A 27,094-nucleotide genomic window follows, 5' to 3' on the forward strand; every position below is an offset into this window, starting at 1 on the left:
TGTGGGTTCTCTGGTGGCTATCAAGATGCGATTTTTGGATAAAACATTTCCCACATTCTGAACATGAAAAAGGCTTCTTCCCTGTTTGAATTCTCCGGTGTATAACATGATCTGATTTCTGGTTAAGATATTTTCCACATTCTGAAGAGGAAAAATTCTTCTACCCTGTGTGTTTTTGCTGGGGCTTAACAACATTCAATTTTAGAACCAAAATTTTTTTTGTTAGGAAGTTATAAGGGTTAAAAGTTGACGAGCGATTTCTCATTTTTACAACAAAATTTACAAAACCATTTTTTTAGGAACCATGTCACATTTGAAGTAACTTTGAGGGGCCTTTATGACAGAAAATACTGAAAAGTGACACCATTCTAAAAACTGCACCCCTCAAGGTGCTCAAAACTACATTCAATAAGTTTATTAACCCTTCAGGTGCTTCACAGGAATTTTTGTAATGTGGAAGAAAAAATTAACATTTAATTTTTTCACAAAAATGTTACTTTAGACCCAATTTTTTTATTTTCGCAAGGGTATCAGGAAAAAATGGACCACAAAATGTGTTGTGTAATTCATTCTGAGAACGCCGATACCCCATATATGGAGGAAAACCACTGTTTGGGCGCACGGCAGGGTTCGGAAACGAAGGAGCGCCATTTGACTTTTTGAATGTAAAATTTGCTTGAACAATTAGCGGATGCCATGTTGTGCTTGGGGAGCCCCTAATGTGCCTAAACAGTGGAAACCCCCCACAAGTGACCCCATTTTGGAAACTAAACCCCCTCAGGGAACTTATCTAGATGTGTGGTGATCACCTTGAACCCCCAGGTGTTTCATAGAAGTTTAGAACATTGAGCCGTAAAAATAAAATTTTAACATTTTTCCAACAAAAATGCTTTTCAGCCTCCAATTTTGCATTTTCATAAGAATAATAAGAGAAATTGCACCATGCAATTTCTTGTGCAATTTCTCCTGGGTAAGCCTACACCCTATATGTGGGGAAAATACACTGTTAGGGCACACGGCAGAGTTCGGAAGGGAAGGAGCCATTTGAATTTTTGAATATAAAATTTTCTTGAATAATTAGCGGACGTCATGTTGCTTTTGGAGAGCCCCTGATGCGCCTAAATAGTGGAAATCCCCAAGAAGTGACCCCATTTTGGAAACTAGACCCCTCAAGGATTTTATTAAGGGGTATAGTGAACATTTTAAACCCAGAGGTACGACACAGAATGTGATAACATTAGGTCATCATATTGAATAATTGGTCATTACTCTTGATCGCAAGTGCTCGCTACTTGAGTTTGCATCGGGTACTCAGGCATGCACCATGTATCGCGGGTGCACAAGGAACATGCTCGAGTCCCCGCCCACATGTTTCGCGGTTATTAGACACCCAAAAATAAACATGCGGGGATCGCTCGTGCATGGCTGGCAATCCCCGCAAGTTTTTTTTTGCTGTATAACAGCTGCAAAACATATGAGGCGGAGACTCAAGCATGTCACTCGAGCACCCACTATTCTCAGTGCATACCCGAGCTCCCGATGCAAACTCAAGTAGAGAGCACTTAACACTAGTCACCATATCGTCGTCATTTTTTTTCTTTACTGTTGAAAAAATCCCAACCCCAACCCTAACCCTAGCCCAACCATAAACCTAGCCCAACCCTAACACAACCCTAACCCAACCATAACCCTAGCCTAACCTTGGCCGAACCCTAACACAACCCTAGCCCAACCCTAACCCTAGTCTATCCCAACCCTAACCCTAGCCCAACCGTAACCCTAGCCTAACACTAACTCAACCCTAACCCTAGCCCAACCCTAACCCTAGCACAACCCTAACCCTAGCACAACCCTAACCCTAGCACAACCCTAGAGTTTATTTTTTATGCCGTTCCTCGTGCGGTATAATTGAATAAGAGACTTTATTCTTCGGCTTGGTGCGATTACAGCGATACCAGATCCATATCAGTTTTTTATGACTGACAGATGTCACATAAAAAGACGCGGCGATCGGCCCGCACCGCTTGTGTGTGGGCGTGATCACCACATGAAGTAACATGAAAAAGGCTTTTCCCCTGAGTGAGTTATTTGGTGTATAACAAAAATCAATTTATGGTTAAACAATTCCCACTTTCTGAACAGGAAAAAGGCTCCTTCATTGTGTGACTTTTCTGATGTTTATTAACAGCTGATTTCCTCATAAAATATTTCCCACATTAAGAACATGAAAATGGCTTCTCCCCTGTGTGAAGTGTCTGGTGTCTAACAAGGTGTGATTTCTGCACAAAACATTTTCCACAATCTGAACATAAAAAGGGCTTCTCCCCTGTGTGAGATCTCTGGTGACTAACAAGATCTGATTTCTGGTTAAAACATTTTCCACATTCTGAACATGAAAAAGGCTTCTCTCCTGTGTGGGTTCTCTGGTGCTTAGCAAAATCTGATTTCTGGTTAAAACATTTCCCACATTCTGAACATGAAAAAGGTTTCTCCCCTGTGTGAATTCTCTGGTGTGCGATAAGCTGTGATTTCTGTATAAAACATTTCCCACATTCTGAACATGAAAAAGGCTTCTCCCCTGTGTGAATTCTCTGATGTGTATTAAGGTGTGATTTCTCTACAAAACATTTCCCACATTCTGAACATGAAAAAGGCTTCTCCAATCTGTGAGTTCTCTGGTGATTAACAAGAACTGATTTGCGGTTAAAACATTTCCCACATTCTGAACATGAAAAAGGCTTCTCCCCTGTGTGAATTCTCTGGTGATTAACACAATCTGATTTATGTTTAAAACATTTTTCACATTCTGAACATGAAAAAGGCTTCTCCCCTGTATGAGTTTTCTGATGTGCGATAAGCTGTGATTTCTGTACAAAACATTTCCCACATTCTGAGCATGAAAAAGGCTTCTCCCCTGTGTGAATTCTCTGGTGATTAATAAGATCTGATTTCTGGTTATAACATTTCCCACATTCTGAACATGAACAAAGCTTCTCCCCTGTGTGAATTCTCTGGTGATTAACAAGGATCCAATTTTGGTTAAAACATTTCCCACATTCTGAACAGGAAAATGGCTTCTTTGCATTAGGAGCAGTTTGTTTTTTAATGCTTATTTTGTGACTTAGATTTCCATGAGTAGTCAGTAATGAATCAGAAGACAGGACCTGTTTCATAGGATCAGATGACAGATCTTTGCTGTGAAGGGATGATGGCATATCTGGAGTAATGGCATTCACTTCAATTGTATCCTGTGGGATCTCAAGATCGTCTGATTTAAAAATTGAAGATGTCAGCTGTCCCTCTGATCTCCGGGTACAGTCATCTGCTAAGAATAAAACCAATTATTATTTTTGAACAAAATATCCATGAAATTTATGTTTTTGAACATTTCTTCTTACACTGTCAGTACAAATGGGAAGTTATGTAAAAATATTGAATTGTTCACTAAGACAATGACAGTTCACAGTCTAATAGAAAACCTCATAGGATGAACCAGTGGAGCATTGTGTTCAACTATTTGTTCATTCTGCCTCCCAAATATGGAATAAAAAGCCAAACAATGTTATGTAGATGAAAATAATACCAATAAAAACTTCTACACATCTCGCAATAAACAAGTCCTCACTTAGGTCCATCATCAGTCAGTGGAAAAACAGAGATTTCCACATTACTAGTGGCTGAAAGGCTCTTGTAAAGAAATATGGCTTCCATAAACCAATCCAGCAATATCCGCTCTCCCAAAGTCAGATCTCCCCCTCTCTTCCGAGCCTTGCAGTGCGCCCAAACCACATTTATCATCCATGTATTTGGCATTACTATAGTGAGAAGAACCCACTTAATTTACGGTGTGGGTCTCCTGGAGCACCATCTGGGCACTATGTGTAGACACAGATGCGTTTTTTATGGACTGCAACCTAAACTATGAGTTACAGGTCATCAGTATCCAGTCTCGGGAAAGAAGAATTACTCATTTAGCGGAAAAAGAGATACCGCCTATTTTGGAAGATTAATTCCCTTAAATCTAATCAGGAACGTGAACGAGTCCCTAGGGCGCTCTGAGTCTTCAAAGAGGTGTTTCAATTTTCCAAAAATAAGAACTTTGTGTTATCTTGGGAAAAAAATACACTTAAACTACACAAAAAATCTGATGGATGTAATCCTTAAGCAGAACGAAAAAGAATATAATGAAGTAGCCATAGAGTTGGAAAAAGTAAAAATAGAACTTCAACTTCTCACTAGCGGCACAAATAATCAAGTTACAACGTTTTTCTCCAAATTAGAGAAGAAACTGGTCCCTATTAGTGTTGAGCGAGCACTAAAATGCTCGGGTGCTCGAAGCTCGGGCCGAGCTCACCGTGATACTCGGGTGCTCGACCCGAGCAACGAGCCTAATGTTAGTCTATGGGAGACCCGAGCATTTTTGCGGCGGCACCCCCGGCAGTCTGTAGAAAGCCTAAAAAGTGCCCAAACAGAAGTGCAGAAACGCTTAAAAAACGCATGGTAGAAAAAAAAAATCTATACTTACCTTCCGATGGCCCCCGGTGTCTTGCTTCGCTGCGTCCTGGCCGTCGGCAGATCGCGGTACACTGAAGAACCTGCCGACGTCAGCATCGCGTGACCCGTCACATGACTATGACGTCAGCGCAGGTCCTTCAGTCAATCGCTAGCTGCCGGCATGGGAGTACAAGCGCACCGGGGGCCATCAGAAGATAAGTATAACATTTATTTTTTATTTTTTTTACAGGTTCTATGGTACCCGGGTCCGGAGGAGAGTCTCCTCTCCTCCACACCTGGGTACCATCTGCACATTGGAATGCATGGAATGCGCATCTACATATACAGTGATGCGTAATCCATGCGTTCCAATGAAAGTCAATGGCGGCGAAAACGCAGAGCTTCCGCAAAATAATTGGTAGTGCTGCGTTTTTTTCCGCAATAATAATCCGCAGCGGATTATCATTGGGGAACATGGCAGGCAAATGACATCACCGCTTGAGCAGGAGAATTCTCCCACACTGGGATGGCATTGAGATGGCAGGCTGGATGGTAGCAGAACGCTGCCATCCAGCTTGTCATCCTTCAGAGACATTGCCTGCGCTCCTCAGTGTCTCTGAAGGATGGCACGCTGGATGGCAGCGTGCTGCTACCATTCAGCCTGCCATCTCAGTGCCGTCCCAGTGTGAGAGAATTCTCCTGCTCAAGCGGTGACGTCATTTGCCGGCACCGCATGCGCAGGAGAATTCTCCCACGCTGTCAGTGACGACGTGCATGAGGTGAGCTGAGTTCATTGGACATGAACTCAGCTCATCTGGATGCCGTCACAGCCAGACACTGAGGAGCTTCACTGAGGAGCTTCTCAGTGTCTGCAGCATGGCAAGCTGGATTTCAGCGTTCTGCTCCGATGCAGCCTGTCATGTCAATGTAGCAGAGCTGAAACTGTCCTGGGAACCATGGAAAGGTAAGGATGAGGTTGGTTTATTATTTTACTTTTATTGCAGGAGATCGTTGGCTTCAGCTGGAATGGGCGTGACGGTAAGTAGAGTTTAATTTAGAACATTAAAGAATTGTGTCTTTATTTCAATTAAAGGACTTTATTCTGAGTGTTTGTGGGTTTTTTTTAACTTTGACTATGGGGTTAATAATGGGGGTGTCTTATAGACGCCTCTCCATTACTAACCTGGGCTTGATGTCAACTGGCATTATAAGCTGACATCAACCTCAACCCTATTACCCCACTGCCACCGCTACAGGGCAGTGGGAAGAGCGAGGCTAAGTGCCAGAATTGGCGCATCCTATGGATGCGCCATTTCTGGGGCGGCTGACGGCTGGTGTTTCTAGCCTGGGAGGGGGCCAATATTCATGGCACCCTTCCTGGGCTATTAATATCAGCCCCCAGCTGTCTGCCTAGCCTTTGCTAGCTATTAAAATAGGGGGGACCCCACGTCATTTTTTTGGGGGTCCCCCATTTTAATAGCTAGTAAAGGCTAGGTATTCAGCTGGGGGCTGATATTAGTAGCCTGGGAAGCTCCGTGGGTATTACCCCCTACCCAGGCTTCAAACATCTGCCCCAGCCGTCTGCTTAACCTCCGCTAGAGAGTAAAATTACGGGGAACCCCACGCCAATTTTTTTTTTTAATAAATCCTTTATTTTAACACTAAATGACAAGTACAGTAACCAACACTGTCACTGTACTTATTATATATGTGACTGACATGTTTCTATCTATCTAATCTATGTGTGATGCTCTATTCTTTCTGTTCTAAATTGTCTGGTACCGGTGTATGCCGCTGCTGAATTGCCGGCTTTTCATGTTTCACTGTGAGCACTGTTCCCATCGATTTGGGCAATCACTATAATGCCACAACCACCATGGCTGTGACATTACAGTGAGTGGCAGACAATCCCTGCATGATTGGTGCTCTAAATAGCGCCAAAATGCAGGACGGGGACCCAAGCTCCCGCCCGAGCATCTCGAAAGTACTCGGCGAGCTCCGAGCATCTCGAGTACTGAGATGCTCGGGCGAGTACCGAGCAGTGGTGAGCATGCTCGCTCATCACTACAGCATATTAAAAACATTCCCATTATTGGGGAGTGGGTCTCCCATAGTCTTTGCCTATGCCTTCCAAGCAAAAGCTGCCAAAAATTAGGACAGAGGAACTTGCAATGCCCCTTACAAGAGCCATGCAGTACAGCATATTAAAAACATTATTCCCATTATTGGGAAGTGGCTCTCCCATAGTCTTTGCCTATGCCTTCCAAGCAAAAGCTGCCAAAAATTAGGACGGAGGAACTTGCAATGCCCCTTACGAGTGCCATGCAGTACAGCATATTAAAAACATTATTCCCATTATTGGGGAGTGGGTCTCACATAGTCTTTGCCTATGCCTTGCAAGCAAAAGCTGCCAAAAATTAGGACGGAGGAACTTGCAATGCTGGCAACACGTACCACGGTCACCCTGGTGGTATAGTGGTGGTGGAGGCTGAGGATAAGTAGAAGAGCAAAAAACAGCCGAAATTAGGAAGCGTATACCCATGTGTGGGTGTGAAGCGGTGCATGGGAATACACCTCCCGAAATAACACAGTGGATTTGACTTTATGTTACTCTGCTGTCATTTGGTGGTGATGAGAAGTCTGGCCCAATCCAGCCCTTTTTGATAAGGGTCAGCTTGTCAGCATTGTCAGTTGACAGGCGAGTGCGCTTATCAGTTATAATTCCCCCAGCAGCACTAAAAACACGCTCCGATAACACGCTAGCGGCAGGGCAGGCCAGGACCTCCAAGGCGTACAGAGCGAGTTCATTCCAAGTGTCCAGCTTGGATACCCAATAATTAAAAGGCACAGAGGAATCACGGAGGATGCTGGTACAGTTGGAAAGGTACTCCCTCACCATCTTTTGAAACTTTCCACTCCTTGTGAGAGTACCCCGCGCCTCAGGGCCTGTAAGCTGGGCGGGTCTCAGAAAACTGTCCCAGAATGTTGACAGTGTTCCCCTGCCTCTGGTGGATTGGAGTTGCGTCTCTCTCATCTGTACGCCTTGGTTGGGCAACGAACTGTGACCTCTGCTGCTAGTGTGTTCAGATGGGAATTTTTTAACAGTTCTGCAGCAAGGGCCTTCTGGTACTGCCCCATTTTTGTAGACCTCTCCACCTCAGGAATAAGAGAGTGAAAGTTCTCCTTGTAGGGGGGGTCTAAAAGTGTCACCAACCAGTAATGACTATCACCCAACATTTTGACAAAGCGAGGGTCCTCACCAAGATGACGACTGACCATGCTCTCCTCCTCCCCCCTGTCCTCTGGCCACCCACGCTGAACCGACGGTATGGCAGTTGTACAGGTACTATTGTCTACAACGCATGACACCAGCTCCTGTTCTTCCTCCTCCTCCTCCACTCCCTCATTGTCCCTAAATGCACGTTGGGATGAGATGAGGCTGGGGTGTGTGTAATCGCCTGCTACGGCTTCTTGATCCATCTCATCATACTCTGGCTGCAATGCCTCCTCTTTAATTTTCTGCAGAGAGCATTGCAAAAGACAGACAAGTGGGATGCTGACGCTAATGATGGCGTCATCGCCACTCACCATTTTGGTGGACTCCTCAAAGTTTGCCAGGATGGTACATATGTCAGACATCCAGGTCCACTCCTGAGGTCTTATGTGTAGAGTCTGAACCTGAATATCGACGGCCTTGTTGCAGCTGGTACTCCACAACTGCTCTCTTCTGCTCACAAATCCTTTGCAACATGTGGAGGGTAGAGTTCCAACATGTGGGGACATCACACACCAGTCGGTGTGCCAGAAGCTGCAAACGCTGCAGCAACACAGCAAGGGCGGCGGAAGCTGTAGCCGACTTCCAAAAATGAGCTGACAGGCGGCGTACTTTGACGAGCAGATCTGGCAACTCGGGGTACGATTTAAGAAACCGCTGAACCACGAGGTTAAGCACATGAGCCAGGCATGGTACGTGTGTGATCTCGCCTCAAAGCTGCCACCAGGTTACGGCCATTGTCACACACGACCATGCCTGGATGTAGGTTCAGCGGTCTCAGCCACAGAGCTGCCTGCTCTTTCACAGCTGTCCACAACTCACAAGCAGTGTGAGGTTTATCACCTAAGCTTATGAGTTTCAGCACAGCCTGTTGCCGCTTGGCTGAGGCAGTACTGCAGTGCTTCCAGCTTGTAACTGATGTGGTGATATCTGAGATGGAGGCTGAACATGAGGAGGAGGATGATGCGCATGAACTGTACACTGTGGGGGCAACTCTGACTGACATAGGGCCCGCAATCCTCGGTGTGGGGAGGATGTGTTCCGTCCCAAGGTCCAAATGGGTCCCGGCTTCCACTATGTTTACCCAGTGTGTCATCAGGGAGATGTACCGTCCCTGGCCACAAGCACTTGTCCACGTGTCAGTTGTCAGGTGGACTCTCCCAGTAACTGCATTGTTGAGGGCACGGCAGATGTTTTGGGACACTTGCTTGTGTAGTGCGGGGATGGCACACCGGGCAAAATAGTGTCAGCTGGGGACCGAGTACCGAGAGACGGCCACCGCCATAAGGTTGCGGAAGGATTCCGTCTCGACTAGCCTAAAAGGCAGCATTTCCAACGCAAGTAGTCGTGAAATGTGCGAATTTAGGACTGTGGCCTGTGGGGCATTGGCTGCGAATTTGCGCTTTCATTCAAAGGTCTGGGATATGGACAATTGAACGCTGCGGTGGGACGTGGACGTTGATGCTGTTTCTTGAGAAACTGCCATAACAAGTGAAGACTGAGAGGAGGGGGCATCTTTGCATGCAGTATGGACAGGGGATTGCCTTGTACGCACAACAGGCAGTTCTCTTACACGCACAACAGCGGAAGAAGCAGTGGTGACACCCGCTGACACTGGTCGTGGACCCTGGGTTTCGACCCACAAAGTCGGGTGCTTTGCTGACATGTGCCTGATCATGCTGGTGGTGGTCAGGCTGGTAGTTTTGTCACCCCTGCTGATGCTGGCCTGGCAGGTGGTACAAATGGCCTTTTTGGGGTTATCAGCAGAGTCTTTAAAAAAATTCCAGACTCTGGAAGACCTACCGGTTGTACTAGTTACGTCCCTCGTGTTGGTGTTACGGGGAACCGTTGCCCGCCTTCTGTCTGCGGCCACCACACTGCTTCTTCCTGCCTGTTGGGGTACTCTACCTCCCTCCCCCTGTGTGCTGCTGGCCTCGCTCTGCGTGTCCTCCTGCCACGTTGGGCCAGTTACTAGATCATCCACCACCTCCTCCTCTTCTTCCACTTCCGCACCACGGTCCTCCTCCTTACTTCGTGGCAATTGTGTCTCGTCATCGTCCACCTCTTGTGACAAATTGCCAGCGTCGCCTTCCTGTGGCCGTGTCTGTTCAAATATTTGGCCATCGCTACATGGGATCTCCTCTTCCACCACTTCAAGCGGAGCAGGCGAGGGGCCCAAATATGGAAATGGACCAGTGAACAGTTCTTCAGAGTGTCCAACTGTGGGATCAGTTGCGTGCGCAACAATGAGGTTTGGTCCCCCCTTCCTCTCGGATAGCAGGATGCCGAGAGGATGTGGGAACCAAACCTCATTGTTGCGCACGCCGGAGGTCACTGGAGCGGAAGTCACAGTGACTCCCGGCAATTGCGCACTAGAGCAAATCAGTATAATAGCGCAGGGAGAGAAAAAAAAGCACCTTCAGCTATATGCACATTGCGCATAAGAGGGATGTTCAGCTTTAGACTGCACGCTACAGGGCCCTGTGACGTGCAGGGGCGGGGGTAATATTTAAATTAAGCAGATAAGTGGACATTCCTTGGAAGGTGAGCCTTCGTCCAAGTCTGAGGTCCAGAGCACTCTGGAAGAAGTTTTCATCCAGGGTATCTCTGTACTTGGCCGCATTCATGTTTCCTTCAATTGCAACCAGTCGTCCTGTCCCTGTACCTGAAAAACATCCACACAGCACGATGCTGCCACCACCATGTTTCACTGTTGGGATTGTATTGGGCAGGTGATGAGCAGTGCCTGGTTTACTCTACACATACCGCTTAGAATTATCACCAAAAAGTTCTATCTTCATCTCATCAGACCAGAGAATCTTATTTCTCATAGTCTGGGAGTCCTTAATGTGTTTTTGAGCAAACTATATGCAGGCTTTCATATGTCTTGCACTGAGGAGAGGCTTCCGTTGGCCCTTCTGCCATAAAGGCCCGACTGCTGGAGGGCAGCAGTGATAGTTGACTTTGTGGAACTTTCTCCCATCTCCCTACTGCATCTCTAGAGCTCAGGCAAAGTGATATTTGGGTTCTTCTTTACCTCTCTCACCAAGGCTCTTCTCCCACGATTGCTCAGTTTGGCTGGAAGCCCATGTCTTGGAAGACTTCTTTTGTAACCTTGGCCAGATCTGTCCCTTGCCACAATTCTGTCTCTGAGCTCCTTGGGTAGTTCCTTTGAGCTCATGATTCTCATTTGGTCTGTGATATTTTAGTTTTTCTTTTTTTAATAAATTTACAAAAATGTCTACATTTCTGGGGGGTTTTCAGTCAAGATGGGGTGCAGAGTGGACTTTAATGAGAAAAAAAAAACTTTTTAGAATTTACCAAATGGATGCAATAAAACAAAGAGTGAAAAATTTAAAGGAGTGTGAATATTTTCCGTACCCACTGTAAAGTGACACACGTCAGATTTGAAAAATGGTCCCTGATTAGGAACACAAAACTATCTGCGGGAAGGGGTTAAATCAGAGTATTAGGGGGAAATAACTACTGTAGTCGAAAACTGAGTATAGACAATAACACATCTACTGAAACTGAGTATAGACAATAACACATCTACTGAAATGATCAAACTCAACAGTCTCCATCAGTGAAAAATGTAAAGGAGAATATTTTCTATCAGATGCGATTCAAGAGGAAATATTAGTCATTTAAAGAGAAATATAGTTATAAAACTGCAGAGCTGAGGAGTCTTAAATAAAGATATCAGACTTTTGGAAGAGGCAATGGAGATCTTTTTTTATAGACTACCAGTGAGATACAGTCTCATATAAGTGAGGCCGGCCGATCCCACCACAATCAAACTATCATACAGAATGAACGTGTAAAAAAAAGACATAGAAGAAAAAAACATGTTACATCCTCAACAAGAACGTATGTATGAGGGGAGACCTTCAACACTAAATGGAGTTGCACTCATTTATGGTGGACCATTGGAGCTACTATGAGTACTGACCAGAAGAGTAGAGAAAGTATTAGTGCCCCCATTTCAGGAGAGATTGTGCAGGAATCTGAATTCTTTAGGATTGAAAACATAATGAAATTTATGACGTGGAGTGAATCCATGAAACCAGGGCTCGAGCCATGCCACCACATCTCCTGCAGGCGTGAATAGATGTATATTACAGCCATCAGCCAAAAGAGATACAGTGGGGGAAATAAGTATTTGATCCCTTGCTGTTTTGTAAGTTTGTCCACTAACAAAGACATGAACAGTCTATAATTTTAAGGGTAGGTTAATTTTAACATTGAGAGATATAATATCCCCCAAAAAATCACATTATATAAATTAAATATTTTTTTTTGCATTTTGCAGTGAGAAATAAGTATTTGAACCCCTACAAGCCATTATAAGTTCTGGCTCCTACAGACCAGTTAGACGCTACTAATCAACTCGTTACCTGCATTAAAGACAGCTGTCTTACATAGTCACCTGTATAAAAGACTCCTGTCCACAGACTCAATTAATCAGTCAGACTCTAACCTCTACAACATGGGCAAGACCAAAGAGCTTTCTAAGGATGTCAGGGACAAGATCATAGACCTACACAAAGATGGAATGGACTACAAAACCATAAGTAATAAAAAAAAAAGAGTAAGACGCTGGGCGAGAAGAAGACAACTGTTGGTGCAATAGTAAGAAAATGGAAGAAATACAAAATGACTGTCAATCGACATCGATCTGGGGCACCATGCAAAATCTCACCTCGTGGTGTATCCTTGTTCATGAGGAAGGTAAGAGATCAGCCTAAAACTACACGGGGGGATCTTGTTAATGATCTCAAGGCAGCTGGGACCACAGTCACCAAGAAAACCATTGGTAACACATTACGTCTTAAAGGTTTAAAATCCTGCAGTGCCCGCAAGGTCCCCCCTGCTCAAGAAGGCACATGGGCAGGCCCATCTGAAGTTTGCCATTGAACACCTGGATGATTCTGAGTTATTGGGAGAAGGTGCTGTGACAAAATTTGAGCATTAACTCAACTCGCCGTGTTTGGAGGAAGAGAAATTCTGCCTATGACCCAATGAACACCGTCCCCACAGTCAAGCATGGAGGTGGAAACATTAGGTTTTGGGAGTGTTTCTCTGCTAAGGGCACAGGACTACTTCACCGCATCAATGGGAGAATGGATGGAGCCATGTACCTTAAAATCCTGAGTGACAACCTCCTTCCCTCCGCCAGGACATTAAAAATGGGTCGTGGCTGGGTCTTCCAGCAAGGCAATGACCTAAAACATGAAGCCAAAGCAACAAAAGGAGTGGCTCAAAAAGAAGCACATTAAGGTCATGGAGTGGTCTAGCCTGTCTCCAGACCTTAATCCCATAGAAAACTTATGGAGGGAGTTGAAGGTCAGAGTTGCCAAGTGACAGCATCACAATCTGAATGATATGATTTAAAGATGGTCTGCAAAGAGGAGTGGACCAAAACTCCTCCTGACATGTGCGCAACCCTCATCATCAACTACAAACAACGTCTGATTGCTGTGCTTGCCAACAAGGGTTTTGCCACCAAGTATTAAGTGTTGTTTGCCAGAGGGATCAAATACTTCTCACTGCAAAATGAAAAAAAAATATATAGAAATTTATACAATGTGATTTTCTTGATTTTTTTTGGGATATTCTATCTCTCAATGTTAAAATTAATCTAACCTTAAAATTATAGACTGTTCATGTCTTTTTGTCAGTGGGCAAACTTACAAAAACAGCAAGGGATCAAATACTTATTTCCCCCACTGTATATCATGGCACAGGTGTAATGTTTTTTTATGTAGTTTATCGCAATCCTGTTAGAAGTTAGTCAATTTTAAAAGAAATTGAAAAGTATAAAGGGAAACTCTGTTGTTATTGTACAGAAATTCACACTTGGTCCTCACTGCACATTAAATGTTGTCGATCATAATAGTGAAGTTTGGTCAGAAAGACTGGACCTGGTCTTGTAGGGACCATATGAGAACATTCAGCAGCACAGAAAGGGCTTCCATTGCCCAAAGTCATTTGAACAGTTTTTGGTGGAGGAGAATGTTGTGGTCTAGAGGCAAAATGGTGATCACACGATTGTGATACGGCCGGACTACACCACCGATAAAGCAGCCACAGCTGATGACTGAGAAGAATCTGTGACTTCTCTGCATTTAGTGGTCACTACTCACCTGGGTAGTCATATGTAGGAATCTCCTCCTTACACCGATCATCACCCCTCACATATGTCTCTGTAGTATTAATATGGGTCAGATCTTCACCCTGAAACAAATATTATAAAAGTCACAGACAGATGGAGAAGTCACATCTATGATCAGCTCTAATCCTGCCATCTCCACCGTTCTCATTACACAAGTATAAAACATATAATACTGGTGGATAAAACAAGACTGAGCACAAGACCTTCACAGCCATCTACACATCATAGGGGAGATCTCATGACACCTTCTCTCCATCTACCTGATGATCCTGAGGAACATTGGGATCTTCTTGTTTACAGTCCTGTGGAAGAAGAGGACGGGGACATCTTTCTGGTGTTGTCCTCTTACTGCATAGATCCGGAGGAAACACAAACAGGGCTGAATTCATTCTTTACATAGAGATAATTATAGGCCGTGTGTACTTAGTCCTGTCTATTACCTGGTGATGTGAGGGGCTGGGGAACCTCCATTATGACGTCCTTGTATTCATCTTTGTATCCTTCTAAATACTCCCACTCCTCCATGGAGAAATAGACGGAGACATCCTGACACCTTATAGGAACCTGACACATACAATGATACCGTCACCCCCCGATCCCTCCATAGTGTTACTGTATAATGTCCCAGCATTCCCAGCAGCGTCACCTCTCCAGTCAGCAGCTCAATCATCTTGTAGGTGAGTTCTAGGATCTTCTGGTCATTAATGTCCTCATGTATCAGGGGGCGAGATGGAGGCCCTGTGATTGGGCTTAGGGGTCTTCCCCATCCCTCAGACACAGGGTCCTGACAGCGCTCACTAGAGGTCTTCTTCACTACTGTGTAATCCTGGTTATGGAGAGACACATTAATAAATCTCACTCCAGACATTTCCAGAGTCCTCACCTCTCCAGTTCTGTCCATCTGTTATTCCCATAGATAAGAATGATGTAATGTGACGTCATCAGAATCTCTCACCTCTCCAGTAAGCCGGAAGAGGATCTCTAGGGTGAGGTGTAATATCCTCTCCGCCATCTTGTCTCTGTCCATATCGATATTTGATGGGTCCATAAGGAAAATTCTCTTATATAGATGTTCATTGACAGGATCCAATATTGTACGGACCTGAATGAGAAGAAGATGAGCCGATGTAACATCATAAAGAATCCTGTGTAATAATACAATTACTGCAGATAATAAGGGAAACATATCAGATTTATTATATTACAGTATTTAGTTTTCTTCTTTACATCTACTAATAAAACCTTTATATTTTAGGCCCCAGACAACAAGCAGTTACTTCCTCAGAGTCGGCAGCTGAATACGTTTCTCACGAGATGGTTGTCTGATGGTTTTATGAGATGGTTGTTAGTTCTCGGCCCCGACCCTTTCACATCTCCTGTCTCCTGGTTTAATCCCAAGAGAAGCCGATAACGAGAACCTGCCTTACACCTCTGGGTTTTCACCAATGCGGCATTGATGAATGTTCACCATGTAAATATGCCGAACACAAGAAATAGGTTTAATCACATTAAATAAAAACATTTCATTAAACAATCGATCGCCTGCAGCAGTGAATTTGTAGCATATGGTATTCAGTGTCTGGGATGTAATGTCAGATATGTCGGCTGCTGCTCCCGTAAATAAGGCAGAGAATTAATGAGCACATAGGAGACCCCATTAATCCCGCGCCCATTAACCCCTCCAACGATTCCACACATTTCCTAAGAGAACACAGTGGTGACTGTAAGAACGTTCAGTTTTGTGGCATTGAAAGGGTAAATAGCTGAGGTCGAGGAGAGATGGCGGAGGAGCATTGCTGAACCTGAGGGTAAATCCATCGCACCGGAGGAATAAAGAGAATATGGGGGCGATTATCACCAGTATCTACATCACTGTGCGGGAACTAGGAGAGAAGCAGCGGCCATTGTGTGAGGACGTCTCTGGGCTTCTGTCCTTCATCCTGCAGTCGTCTGAAGGGATCTAATGTGGACGGGAACCAGCGAAGCCGCATTCTGCCCACAGCTGTTACCTCACTGTTCACACCACACAGAGACCCCCAAAGAGCCTCCGTGCTGAAGGGGTTAATGCCCCTGCGCCCAGTAATGGGGTCTCCACATACCTCCACCTGCAGAGCCGCCACCACATATATGGCTGTTGTGTGCGCACAGGACCTGTGATGAGGTCACAGGAGGGGAGGAGTCAGGGGTCACATGATCAGGGGCCTCAGTGGATGCACAGTGTGAACTGCGCGGCTCCTGTCCTGATATCCGGGGTGAAGACTCTACATGGAGACGTCTCCGCAGTCAGGGACATTTCCGCCATTATTTGCCCCTCACTTCTGGCACAATTTCCCCGCGCCGCCTTTTCTACGGTTTTATGTGAGGATGTAACGTGGGACGACACATGAGGTGATTATCACCAGTTACCGGACGTCTACCATATGGCGGCATATGATTGTGCTATCCACTTCATGCCAGGAGCTAAAAGGCCGAAATCTCGTATGTTTAACCCCTTCCAGGGAGGGCGGCCTTGATAGACTATATTCAGAGTCCGGATAAGGGTCTGTTCACATCAGCAGATTATAAATCGCTCCGATGTTCATCCCGAAAAGTTGGACGATTGTCATGCGAGTGTGCGATCTTTTTCTCGCCTGCATCCGTATACAATGCGTCATTAACATCGTCTTTTACTTACTATAATCCTCTATGTAACCTAAAGCTGATTACAAAACTAAGAAAACAATGTTATGTACAGATATCGATAGATGATAGAAAGAAGTTAGAGAGATGATAGATAATAGATAGATTTCCTACATATAATTTCACAACCCCCCTACATATATAAATTTTCACCCTTTACAGCCTTTCCAATGGCATTAATGGCCGATAAGCCTTGTTTAACCTAACAAATAAATAATTAAAAATAATGATGTGCCCACCCCTCCCTATTTTTGTAACCAGCAAAGGTAAAGCATACAGCAGAGAGCTGATATCAGATTGGGAAGGTCCCTGGTTATTGGGCCCTTCCCAGCTTAAATATACCAGAAGTCTATGAGATGCACCAATTATGGCATTTTGCCTTTGCTCTTCCCAATTGCCCTGATGCATTGACAATCAGTGTAAAGTGTCTTGGGATTGATGTCAGCTGTAATTTGTCAAAAATCACAGCTGGCATCAAGCCCTGATGGTAGTAATGAATAGGTGTCTATAAGACACTCCCATTACTGACCCAGCAATCAAAAATAAAAACACACAAAAAATACTTCATTTGAATAAACATTTCCCAACACTTTTCCTGGTTCACTAATTTATTAAAAAACACAAAAAAAACATGCAGGTCTGACGTAGTCCACTGAATCCAATGTAGTCCACAAATGGATAACCAAAAAAACATAAAAAGAGGGAAAAAGAAACAAGGCACTGTCTCTCATTCAACAATTTATTAGAAAATAACAGGTCCAATGTAATCCAGTGCTTCCCACAACGTTCCCCGAATCCGTCGATAAAAGCCTATGGAGATTTGTTCTGAGTCTCCATAGGTTTTTAGCAGCAGTCACTCCTGGGTCCCGCTAAGCTCTGTGGGACTTGGCAGCTCTGAACAGCGGTGACGTTGGTAACTATACTGCTCATCAGAGTCGCCAGGTCTAACAGAGGACAGTGTGACCCGGCGACTCTGATGAGCAGTATAGTTACTGAAGTCACTGCTGTGCAGAGCCGCCGGGTCTCAGAGTGCAGCAGGAACCGGGAGTAGCGGCTGCTAAAAGCCTATGGAGACTCTCCATACACTTTTATCAACGGATTCAGGGAACGTCATGGGAAGCGCTGAACTATGCCGGACCTGCGGGGGATCCATATTTTCTAATAAATTGGTGAACAAGGGACAGTATCTTGTTTTTTAATTCTCTTTTTATGTTTTTAAGGTATCCATTTGTAGACTACGTTAGATTTCCAGGACTATTATAAAGTGCCTAAGGAGATCTTTCTTTGCCTTTGAGATTGAGGCTATGTGCGCACGATCAGGATTTGAAGCAGAAATTTCCTGAGCGTTTCTGCATCTCCTTGGCAGGAAAAATGCTGCGGATAAAATGTGCGGTTTTGCCTTGATTTTTTATGTGTTTTTTGGAGCTAAATAAAGTTATTTGGTGGACATTGCTTAAACCCTTGGATTTCCGTCAGAACTGGGTTCGGTATATTGGTTAATTTAAATGATTAAAGAATGTGCCTGTTGTATTTCAAATAAAGTGTTTGCTTTATGTCTGTGTGTTTATTTAACTCTTTACTTTACTTATGTTTGGTCATGAAAAGGTCTGATTGACATCTTGACATCACCAAAGAAAAGAGCTCGGTGTCAGCTACTGCCATTCACCCAATCACTGATGTCACTGCTGTAAAAGACAGCAATGTACACTGACAAGGAGTGTAAAATCACTCCTGTCAGTATATATTGCTGTGCAGGAGTGAGGTCACTGGGGTTGATCAGCTTAAGATCAGCCCCGGTGAGCTTACCACTCAGAACTTGAGAGTATTCCCAGGGTGAGGTCACGTGATCATCAGCTGATCGGTCACGTAACCAATCAGCTGATCGCTTACTTCACCACAGGTCCTGGAAGCACAGTATACTGCTAGGAGCGAGCGCACTCCCAGCAGTATAACGCCAGCCGCCGGGAGGAGAGCATTGCTGGGACCGAGGACACCAGGGGTCGCCGGACAGGTGAGCATAAGGTTTTTTTTTTCTCTTTTTACTTTTTTTCTTTCTTTTTTTCACCGCGGGCACGCCGGCTCTGTTGAGGAAAACTACTGCTCCCCTCAGCAGCGCCGCTCTCGCTGTTATCAGTGGGAGCGGCGGTCGGATGAGAGGAGTAGTAGTCCTCATCTCCCGACCCAACCGTCGATCTTTGACAGTTTACATGTTTTGAGAGATATTGACATGTTTTTTAGATCCAACGTTAATATCCTATTAACCCCCTTCTGGAACATCAAATTCTATTTCCGCTGGTCCTACTAATTTGGATCATCCCATTCTCCCTCTTCCGCCCCATTGCATTTCCCATATCCACCTTGTATCCATTTAAAACATAGTACTCAGCCTCGGAATGTGATATCTCTGATCCATAGTATTATCACTAGCTTGGAACACATACTTCCACCCATCTGGAACGCACCATAGGCATCACATGACCGGATATTCATCTACCTAGCAACCGATAGCGTCACTTCCGCCGTGGTCACAATTTTCCTATTGGCCGGGGTCTCTGCACGCTCATTGCATGCCTGTATAAAACACTTCCGGGTGCTCTCTGATACAGGCGCCGCACGCTGACAAGCGGTGAATACCGCGTCAGGACGCCAGACCTAGGAAATCCTGAACAAATCCTATGGTATGCCTGTATTCCTCTGACACTGGGGCTGTCTATGATGTGGTGGATACCTATCTTATCTGTCTTTCTTTACAGTCCTAGATCTCTCTGGTGAGACACTGTGTCACACATCTGTTCCTCTCATTATATAAGCTACACAGGTATATTTTCTCTTTCCCCTATATCTCCTTAACTCCCTGCCCAATAGGGAATGATTTAATGGCCTCTCATATCTCTCCTTCAGTGAAAGCTTTGTCTAGTACCTCCTGCTCGGGGGTCTGTAAGGAAGGAACGGTAGTGTCCATAATATATTTGTCAATTTTTGTTTCAAGACTCTTAGGTGGCACGTCGTGGTATTGTGCATGAATATTATATAGTGAGCTATAATAGCAATGAAATGCTTCCTCTATGTCAGTGGGGTTATGAATCTATAGCCGGGTGCCCCTTTTATTCTGGATACATATGTCCTTTACATGTGTGGATGTAACCTCCTTGTCAATGTGAGACCACATTTATCTGCGAATTTGTAAGAATACCTCTGCATGCGATCTTGATATTTTGCATATGTTTGATCTATTATAGACCTTCGCATCTTTCTTTTTTTCAATCAGATCATTTTGAACAAAAGAAATAATTACCAACATTTTTTTTTGTAAACAAACTTTGTGACAAAAAAAATAAATAAAAATAAATAACCAGTAACAAAACAACAACCGGTGTACAATGATACAAATCCCAATATCGCTCTATAGTACAAGGTTTTGGAATAGTAATTTTACATTTGTACATAAATGTCTGAAATATTCCTGACGGATTATTTTTTTCCCTATTGGGACATCAAAAGAAAAAGAATATATCTAAGAAGGGACAATTATGTGGACTGAGACAATTATTATTCGCTGACACCTTGGGTATAAGGATATAAATTCCTGGGTTACTGTAAGGAAATGGACAAACGGTCCAGTATAGTATTTCTGAGAAGGTTTTCTGAGGCCATACCGGGGGTAATTAACCATTGTTCCATATGTGTATGGATTTCTTGACAGCGTTTCTTCATATATAAGCTCCCTTTCCAAGCATAGTGTCATTTATCCTGGATTTTAGTTCTGTTATCGTTGGGGGAGAATTTTCTATCCAATGTAGTGCCAACAACTATCTGGCTAGAATAATATTCTGGAGCTAGCTATTGCCATATGGGAGTCTGGTCTACGTCCTCTCCCAGGAGTCCTAGGATACAGATTTTAGGTTCCAACTGAAGTTGTATCCCAAATACAGATAGTACAAGAGCGATCACCACATTACAGTAGTCGCCAATATTCCCACATCATATGTATCAGGTTGGCAGCATTTTGACCGCATCTAGGGCATGTGTCATCAGTTTGTATTAAAATTTTAAATAAAATACTTGGGGATCTATATACCCTATGAATGAGAAGAATTTGGGACAATCTTTGTGACTCTGACAATGAAAGATTCGCTGTCTAATCCAAGTTTCCTCAGATAAAGGACCCACATCCTCCTCCCATTTCGTCTTAACTATCAAAGGATATTTACCCAAATGTAGGGCAAGTAACTGCCTATAAATAAGGGATATTAGACATTTTGTATCCACCACTGTAGCAATGGTATCTATCGGGTGATGTCTATCAATCAGTATGGCGTTTTTTCTAATTGTGTGTTAAGGCCCCGTCACACTAAGCGACGCTACAGTGATCCCGACAAAGATAAGACCTGTCAGGGAACGTTGCTGCGTCGCTATGTGGTCGCTGCTGAGATGTCAAACAGTCAAATCTTCCCAACGACGCAGCAACGATGTGGTGACCCGCAACAATCAGTATAACGATGCACGCCTATGTGTTTCTGTGTCTGCGTCGTTAACAAGGTCGTTGGTAAGGTGTCAAACACACCGATGCATGCTACCCAGCGGGGCTTCAACGATGAAAGAAATGTCCAGACCTTTCCGACACGAGCAGCGATCTCACAGCAGGGGCCTGGTCGCTGCTAAGTGTCAAAAGTAACGAGATCGCTACTGAGGTCACTGTTGTGTCACAAAACTTGTGACTCAGCAGCGACCTCGCTAGCGATCTCGCTTAGTGTGAAGGGGGCTTTATATGCATGACGTATTTACAGATACTGATAAAGCACCCTATGTGAAAGGCTAAAATCTGCCTTTATTTGTTCAAAGCTCTTGAATAATCCATTCCTTAAGAGTTGTGATACCGAACATATACCCCTATCCACCCACTCACTAACAGTATTTAGTTTCTGTAACTCTGGTAAGTTATAGTTGTGCCATAAAGGAGTATAGTTTGTGTACTTTTCAATCCCCAGAATATTTTTACCCCTATCCCACACCTTATATATTAACTTTAGTTTAGGACATTTTAAGTCATTTTCTTGAGGAGGCCCCATATCTAGTACCGAGAATGGAAGCTTCCACTTGGTTCCTTCCATAAGTAACAATATTTGCGAGTAACCCATCCATGAAACGACCTTAGCTGCTTTCTAGCGTTAAGCAGGTCTGCGTATGTCTGGAGGGAAGCAGATCATTTATGTTGTTTGTCAAGGAGATCAATCCGCTCAAGCAAATGGGAGACTTTAGCTGCTTTCTCTTTTTAGCCGGCATCCATGTTTTATTAGTATCCCTCTGAGGACGCATTTGAGAGCTTCCCATTGAAATGGTAAGGCAGTTTCATCATGCTCATATTTGTGAAGGAGTCTATTGTCTCAAGAAGGTCTGAGACACAGAGTGAGTCTTTCAGCAGATTATCATTTAAGTTCCGACAGTTGAAGCCTTGGTGGAGTCAGGTATAGTCAGATTACAATATACAGGAGCATGATCTGACCATATAGCAGTCCCTATCAGAGATGTAGGTGGCCATGTAAGCAAGTGATGGCAATTTAATGAAAAGTCTCTACGGCTATGCATATTGAGTATAGGAGAATAATACGTATAATCCTTTACATCTGGATGTTGTATCTTCCATACATCGACCAGTTGGAAAGACCGGAGCACGTTTAGCAAAGCTTTTGGGTGATTTAGATTGGTGACTCCAGCCCAGGAACGCCTCTAAAGAAGGATCCAAGACCAAATGAAAGTCACCTTCAATGATGATAAGGTCCTACAGAAAATGTTTTAGTTTGTTTAAGTATTGACATAATGTCTTAATTAGGTCACAATTAGGGAGATACAAGTTTGCCAAAGTCAAAATGTTGGAATAGATGGAGATCTTAAACACATACATCCTCTCAGCGTCAGTGTTTCTACAATAGTATGCGGCAGTGATCTGTGGCGGCCTATACTCCGCACCTTAGACTTCAAAACAGCATTTGTACTGTGATGCCAAGATGAATAATATCTGTTAGTAATCTGAGGTACAGTATATGATCGCCTCTAAAGTGGGTCTCCTGAAGAAGAGAAAATGAACGTGTTGTTTATTCATATGATAAAACACTTGAGCTCCTTTCTCTCGAACATTAAGTCCTCTGACATTCAAGGAACGAGTTTTGAGTTGTGTCATATTATATGAAAAAAAGGAGGAGGGGAGGAGAGAAAGATTAAGAGCAAAGAGGAGGTATAGATGGTAGATAGTAATGTCTACTGCTCAGTGGCCAAAAGGTATAGATTAAGAATATATCGAACACCAGGAAATTACGAAACAAGCAGGTCCCAATGCAAGTCCCTAACTGGGGGTTGTCTTTACAGGCGTAAATCAAACCTTTAGTCCTAGAGTTCCTATTAGGGGGAACCATAGAATATATAGAGAGCAAAGTAATACGGCCTGATATTACAGTAATATAATGTGAACTCAGCTTAAATGGCGTTCTAAGATATGAACTGTGACATTCTGTATAGTGGAAGAGTGGCACCTAAAACTCTATTTAGATATATCTTATTATATACTGAAAGAAATAAGTACGCATCTGCAAACTGTCTCTCTCATCAGGGAAAAGAAGATTCATTTCAGGAGCTCATATGATTGGCAGGTTCCTTTCCCGTCTGGGTGCATCACCATCAAATTCCTGATCCATTGAAAGCCTTCTGTGATGTGCCGAAACTCTGTGGCAATGGTGGAGAAGGTGACCAGTCAGATATATGGATTCTGGGAATGTCCAGGGCATCACAGAATGGTCTCATGTCGCTTTGATCTTTCAAAGTATACAATGTTCCATTTTTTTCGGACTTGCAGCTGGAAAGGTACCACAGGAGCACATCAGACCATTTTCCTAGAGAGTATCAAGTAGTGGTTTCAATACCCTTCTTTGAGCAAGTGCCATTCAGGATAGATCTGTGAGCAATTGTATGCGTTTTCCATTGAAATCACCAGGACCCAAATCCCCTGCTTTCCTCAGAACGGCCTCTTTTACATTGAAAAAATGTATGTGACCGATAATGTCCCTTGGACGCTCAGGATCTGGGTCATGATTGCCTAATGTACGGTGTGCCCTGTCGATCTCCAGCTCCCTATCAATAGGGTCACCAAGAATATAATTGAACAATGTCCACAGTGTTGGCATAATCGCCTGTGTATTGATGATTTCAGGATATTATTGTGATTTTCTTGGTCATCAATGATATTAAAGAGACTGTTTATTTGCTGGCTGTGAAGATCCAGTGTTTGTTTCTCTGCATTTTGATGGCCACAACTTGTACGACATCAGCCTCTTATCTCTGTACCTTGTCAGTAAGCTGTGATAGGCTAGAAGTGAGGGGACGTATTTCAGTTTTGTACGTGGTCTTCAGCCTTTGTATATATTGCTCTATCTCTTGTTTAGTAGGGATAGACACAATATGAAATACAAATCAATTATGGCTTTCCCCATATTAAAATCCCTGTGGCTGCGGAGGGAGGGGAGTAAATTTCCCTGTGCAGCAAGCACTGCTCAGTATGTGGGCTTTGGTGAGAATACAGGGAGATTTGTGGAGATGTTTTCTTGTGAGGCCTACATTAAGAGAGAAGTTAGTGCAGGACTTACAGGCTTGAGCTGTCTGGCATCATGAGGGTTAACACTGCTTCTTTTTCCAAGCTGAGATGAGGCAGTAATGGCTCCAGAGCAGGATGATAAGACTTTCGATAAGAAACACTGCATACCAGACATGCTGACGGAGGTGGAGGACCTCAGATTAACCTCCGATCTCGTCTTTCTTTCCCATATCGGACATCATGTTCAAGGCCGACAATTGCTTATAATTCCCCCAGGAACACGGTCTGAAGAGAGTGCTCTCATTGCTATGTCCAGGTCATGTCTTTCCTGTTGATTTTCAATACGTCCGAAGGCGGCGTTGATTGGGAGCAGGATTGTGTGATGTAATAACCTTATGTGAGCCCCAGTAACGCGAGTTGTGACACCAATGGAACGGCGCCACAACGGGAGGTGCGTATGAGTGTTTTTATTTTAACAAGGCCAAACATGAGGAATGAGAAGACGTTGTACCAAGAGAAGTGGAAAACCCCTTTAAGAAGATACAATTTTCGGTTAGAATTTAAATAGGCTTCTCCCGTGTGACTTCTCTGAAGTTTATTAAGAGTTGATTTCTGTGTAAAACATTTCCCACATTAAGAACATGAAAAAGGCTTCTCGCCTGTGTGAGTACTTTGGTGACTAAGAAGTGAGGATTTCTTCACAAAACATTTCCCACATTCTGAACAGGAAAAAGGCTTCTCCCCTGTGTGAGTTCTCTGGTGCTTACCCAAATCTGATTTCTGTTTAAAACATTTTCCACATTCTGAACATGAAAATGGCTTCTCGTCTGTGTGAGTACTTTGGTGACTAAGAAGTGAGGATTTCTTCACAAAACATTTTCCACATTCTGAACAGGAAAAAGGCTTCTCCCCTGTGTGGGTTCTCTGGTGAATAACAAAATATGATTTCTGGTTAAAACATTTCCCACATTCTGAACATGAAAAAGGCTTCTCCCCTGTGTGGGTTCTCTGGTGGCTATCAAGAATCGCTTTACGGTTAAAACATTTTCCACATTCTGAACAGGAAAAAGGTTTCTCCCCTGTGTGAGTTCTCTGGTGCTTACCCAAATCTGATTTCTGTTTAAAACATTTCCCACATTCTGAACAGGAAAAAGGTTTCTCCCCTGTGTGAGTTCTCTGGTGCGTAACCAAACCTGATTTCTGGTTAAAACATTTTCCACATTCTGAACAGGAAAAAGGTTTCTCCCCTGTGTGAGTTCTCTGGTGATTGACCAAATCAAATTTCTGTTTAAAACATTTTCCACATTCTGAACAGGAAAAAGGCTTCTCCCCTGTATGAGTTCTCTGGTGCTTAAGCAAATCTGATTTATAGTTAAAACATTTTCCACATTCTGAACAGGAAAAAGGCCTATCCCCTGTGTGAGCTCTCTGGTGATTGACCAAATCAAATTTCTGTTTAAAACATTTTCCACATTCTGAACAGGAAAAAGGCTTCTCCCCTGTATGAGTTCTCTGGTGCTTAAGCAAATCTGATTTCTGGATAAAACATTTCCCACATTCTGAACAGGAAAAAGGCCTCTCCCCTGTGTGAGTTCTCTGGTGATAGACCAAATCTAATTTCTGGTTAAAACATTTCCCACATTCTGAACAGGAAAAAGGCTTCTCCCCTGTGTGGGTTCTCTGGTGGTTATCAAGATGCGCTTTACGGTTAAAACATTTCCCACATTCTGAACAGGAAAAAGGCTTCTCCCCTGTGTGAGTTCTCTGATGTCTGATAAAACTTGGTTTCAATGTAAAACATTTTCCACATTCTGAACAAGAAAATGGCTTCTCTCCTGTGTGGGTTTTCTGGTGGTTATCAAGATGCGCTTTCCGGTTAAAACATTTCCCACATTCTGAGCATGAAAAAGGCTTCTCCACTGTGTGAGTTCTCTGATGTCTGATAAACCTTGATTTCTCTGTAAAACATTTTCCACATTCTGAACAAGAAAATGGCTTCTTTGCTTTAGGAGCAGTTTGTTTTTTAATGCTTATTTTGTGACTTTGATTTTCCTTAGTAGTCAGTAATGAATCAGAAGACAGGACCTGTTTCACAGGATCAGATGACAGATCTTTGCTGTGAAGGGATGATGGTAGATCTGGAGTAATGGCATTCACTTCAATTGTATCCTCTGGGATCTCAAGATCATCCGATTTAAAAACTGAAGATGTCAGCCGTCCCTCTGATCTCCTGGTACAGTCATCTGCCAAGGATAAAACCAATTATCATTTTTGAATAAAATATTCTTGAAATTTATATTTTTTAACATTTCTGCTTAAACTGTCCGTAAAAAGGGTAAGTTCTGTAAATATATTGAATTATTTACCAAGACAATGACAGTTCACAGTCTAATAGAAAACCTCATAGGATGAGCCAGTGGAGCGTGGTGTTCAACTGTTTGTTCATTCAGTCTCCAAAATATGGAATAAAAAGCCACCAAACAATGTTATGTAGGTGAATATAATACCAATAAAAACTTCTACTAATCTCACAAAAAACAAGTCCCCACTCAGGTCCATCATCTGTCAGTGGAAAAACAGAGATTTTCACATTATTAGTGGCTCAAAGACTCTTGAAAAGCAACTTTGTTTCTATAAACCAATCCAGCAATATCCGCTCTCCCACAGTCAGATCTCCCCCTTACTTCTGAGCCTTGCAGTGCACCCAAACCACATTTATCATCCATGTATTTGGCATTACTATAGTGAGAAGAACCCTCTTCATTAACGGTGTGTGTCTCCCGGAGCACAATCTGGGCACTATGTGTTGGGCAATAAAATGGCATATTTGTAATTTTCACTTTGAAACATCTACTGTGTGCTAATTTTCGGAAAGTGACTGTGGAGTCAA

General features: G+C 43.6%; 2 protein-coding genes across 5 annotated transcripts in view; both read right to left on the reverse strand.

The window, feature by feature from the left end:
- Nucleotides 1-1,826: 1,826 nt before the first annotated feature.
- On the reverse strand, nucleotides 1,827-22,161 carry LOC141235840 (uncharacterized). The gene is made up of 3 exons (XM_073668191.1): nucleotides 22,126-22,161; nucleotides 13,915-14,005; nucleotides 1,827-3,322 (listed from the first exon to the last, which is right to left on the reverse strand). The coding sequence occupies exons 1-3, from the start codon at nucleotides 22,159-22,161 to the stop codon at nucleotides 2,217-2,219; spliced, it is 1,233 nt and encodes a 410-aa protein (XP_073524292.1). The 3' UTR covers nucleotides 1,827-2,216.
- The window catches only part of LOC141235834 (uncharacterized), a 36,146-nt gene continuing 29,245 nt past the window's right edge, over nucleotides 20,194-27,094 (reverse strand). For all 4 annotated transcript variants that reach the window (XM_073668186.1, XM_073668185.1, XM_073668184.1 and 1 more), the window contains one exon: nucleotides 20,194-26,447. In XM_073668186.1, coding sequence (XP_073524287.1) covers nucleotides 24,838-26,447 — 1,610 coding nt within the window. In that variant the 3' untranslated portion in view covers nucleotides 20,194-24,837. The remainder of the gene's footprint in view (nucleotides 26,448-27,094) is intronic.

This window comes from Phyllobates terribilis, unplaced genomic scaffold, assembly GCF_046119375.1.
Source record: "Phyllobates terribilis strain yellow unplaced genomic scaffold, ASM4611937v1 Scaffold_691__1_contigs__length_813055, whole genome shotgun sequence".
Lineage (NCBI taxonomy): Eukaryota > Metazoa > Chordata > Amphibia > Anura > Dendrobatidae > Phyllobates > Phyllobates terribilis.

Bases quoted from the DNA above. Each gene is read 5' to 3' on its own strand.
- LOC141235840 (XM_073668191.1), bottom strand. From the start codon at position 22,161: ATGGCCACCTACATCTCTGATAGGGACTGCTATATG. The intron at 14,006-22,125 runs GTCAGATCATGC...TATTTGTTTCAG, and splicing joins CTGATAGGGACTGCTATATG to GGTGAAGATCTGACCCATAT. The intron at 3,323-13,914 runs GTGAGTAGTGAC...TATTCTTAGCAG, and splicing joins TCCTACATATGACTACCCAG to ATGACTGTACCCGGAGATCA.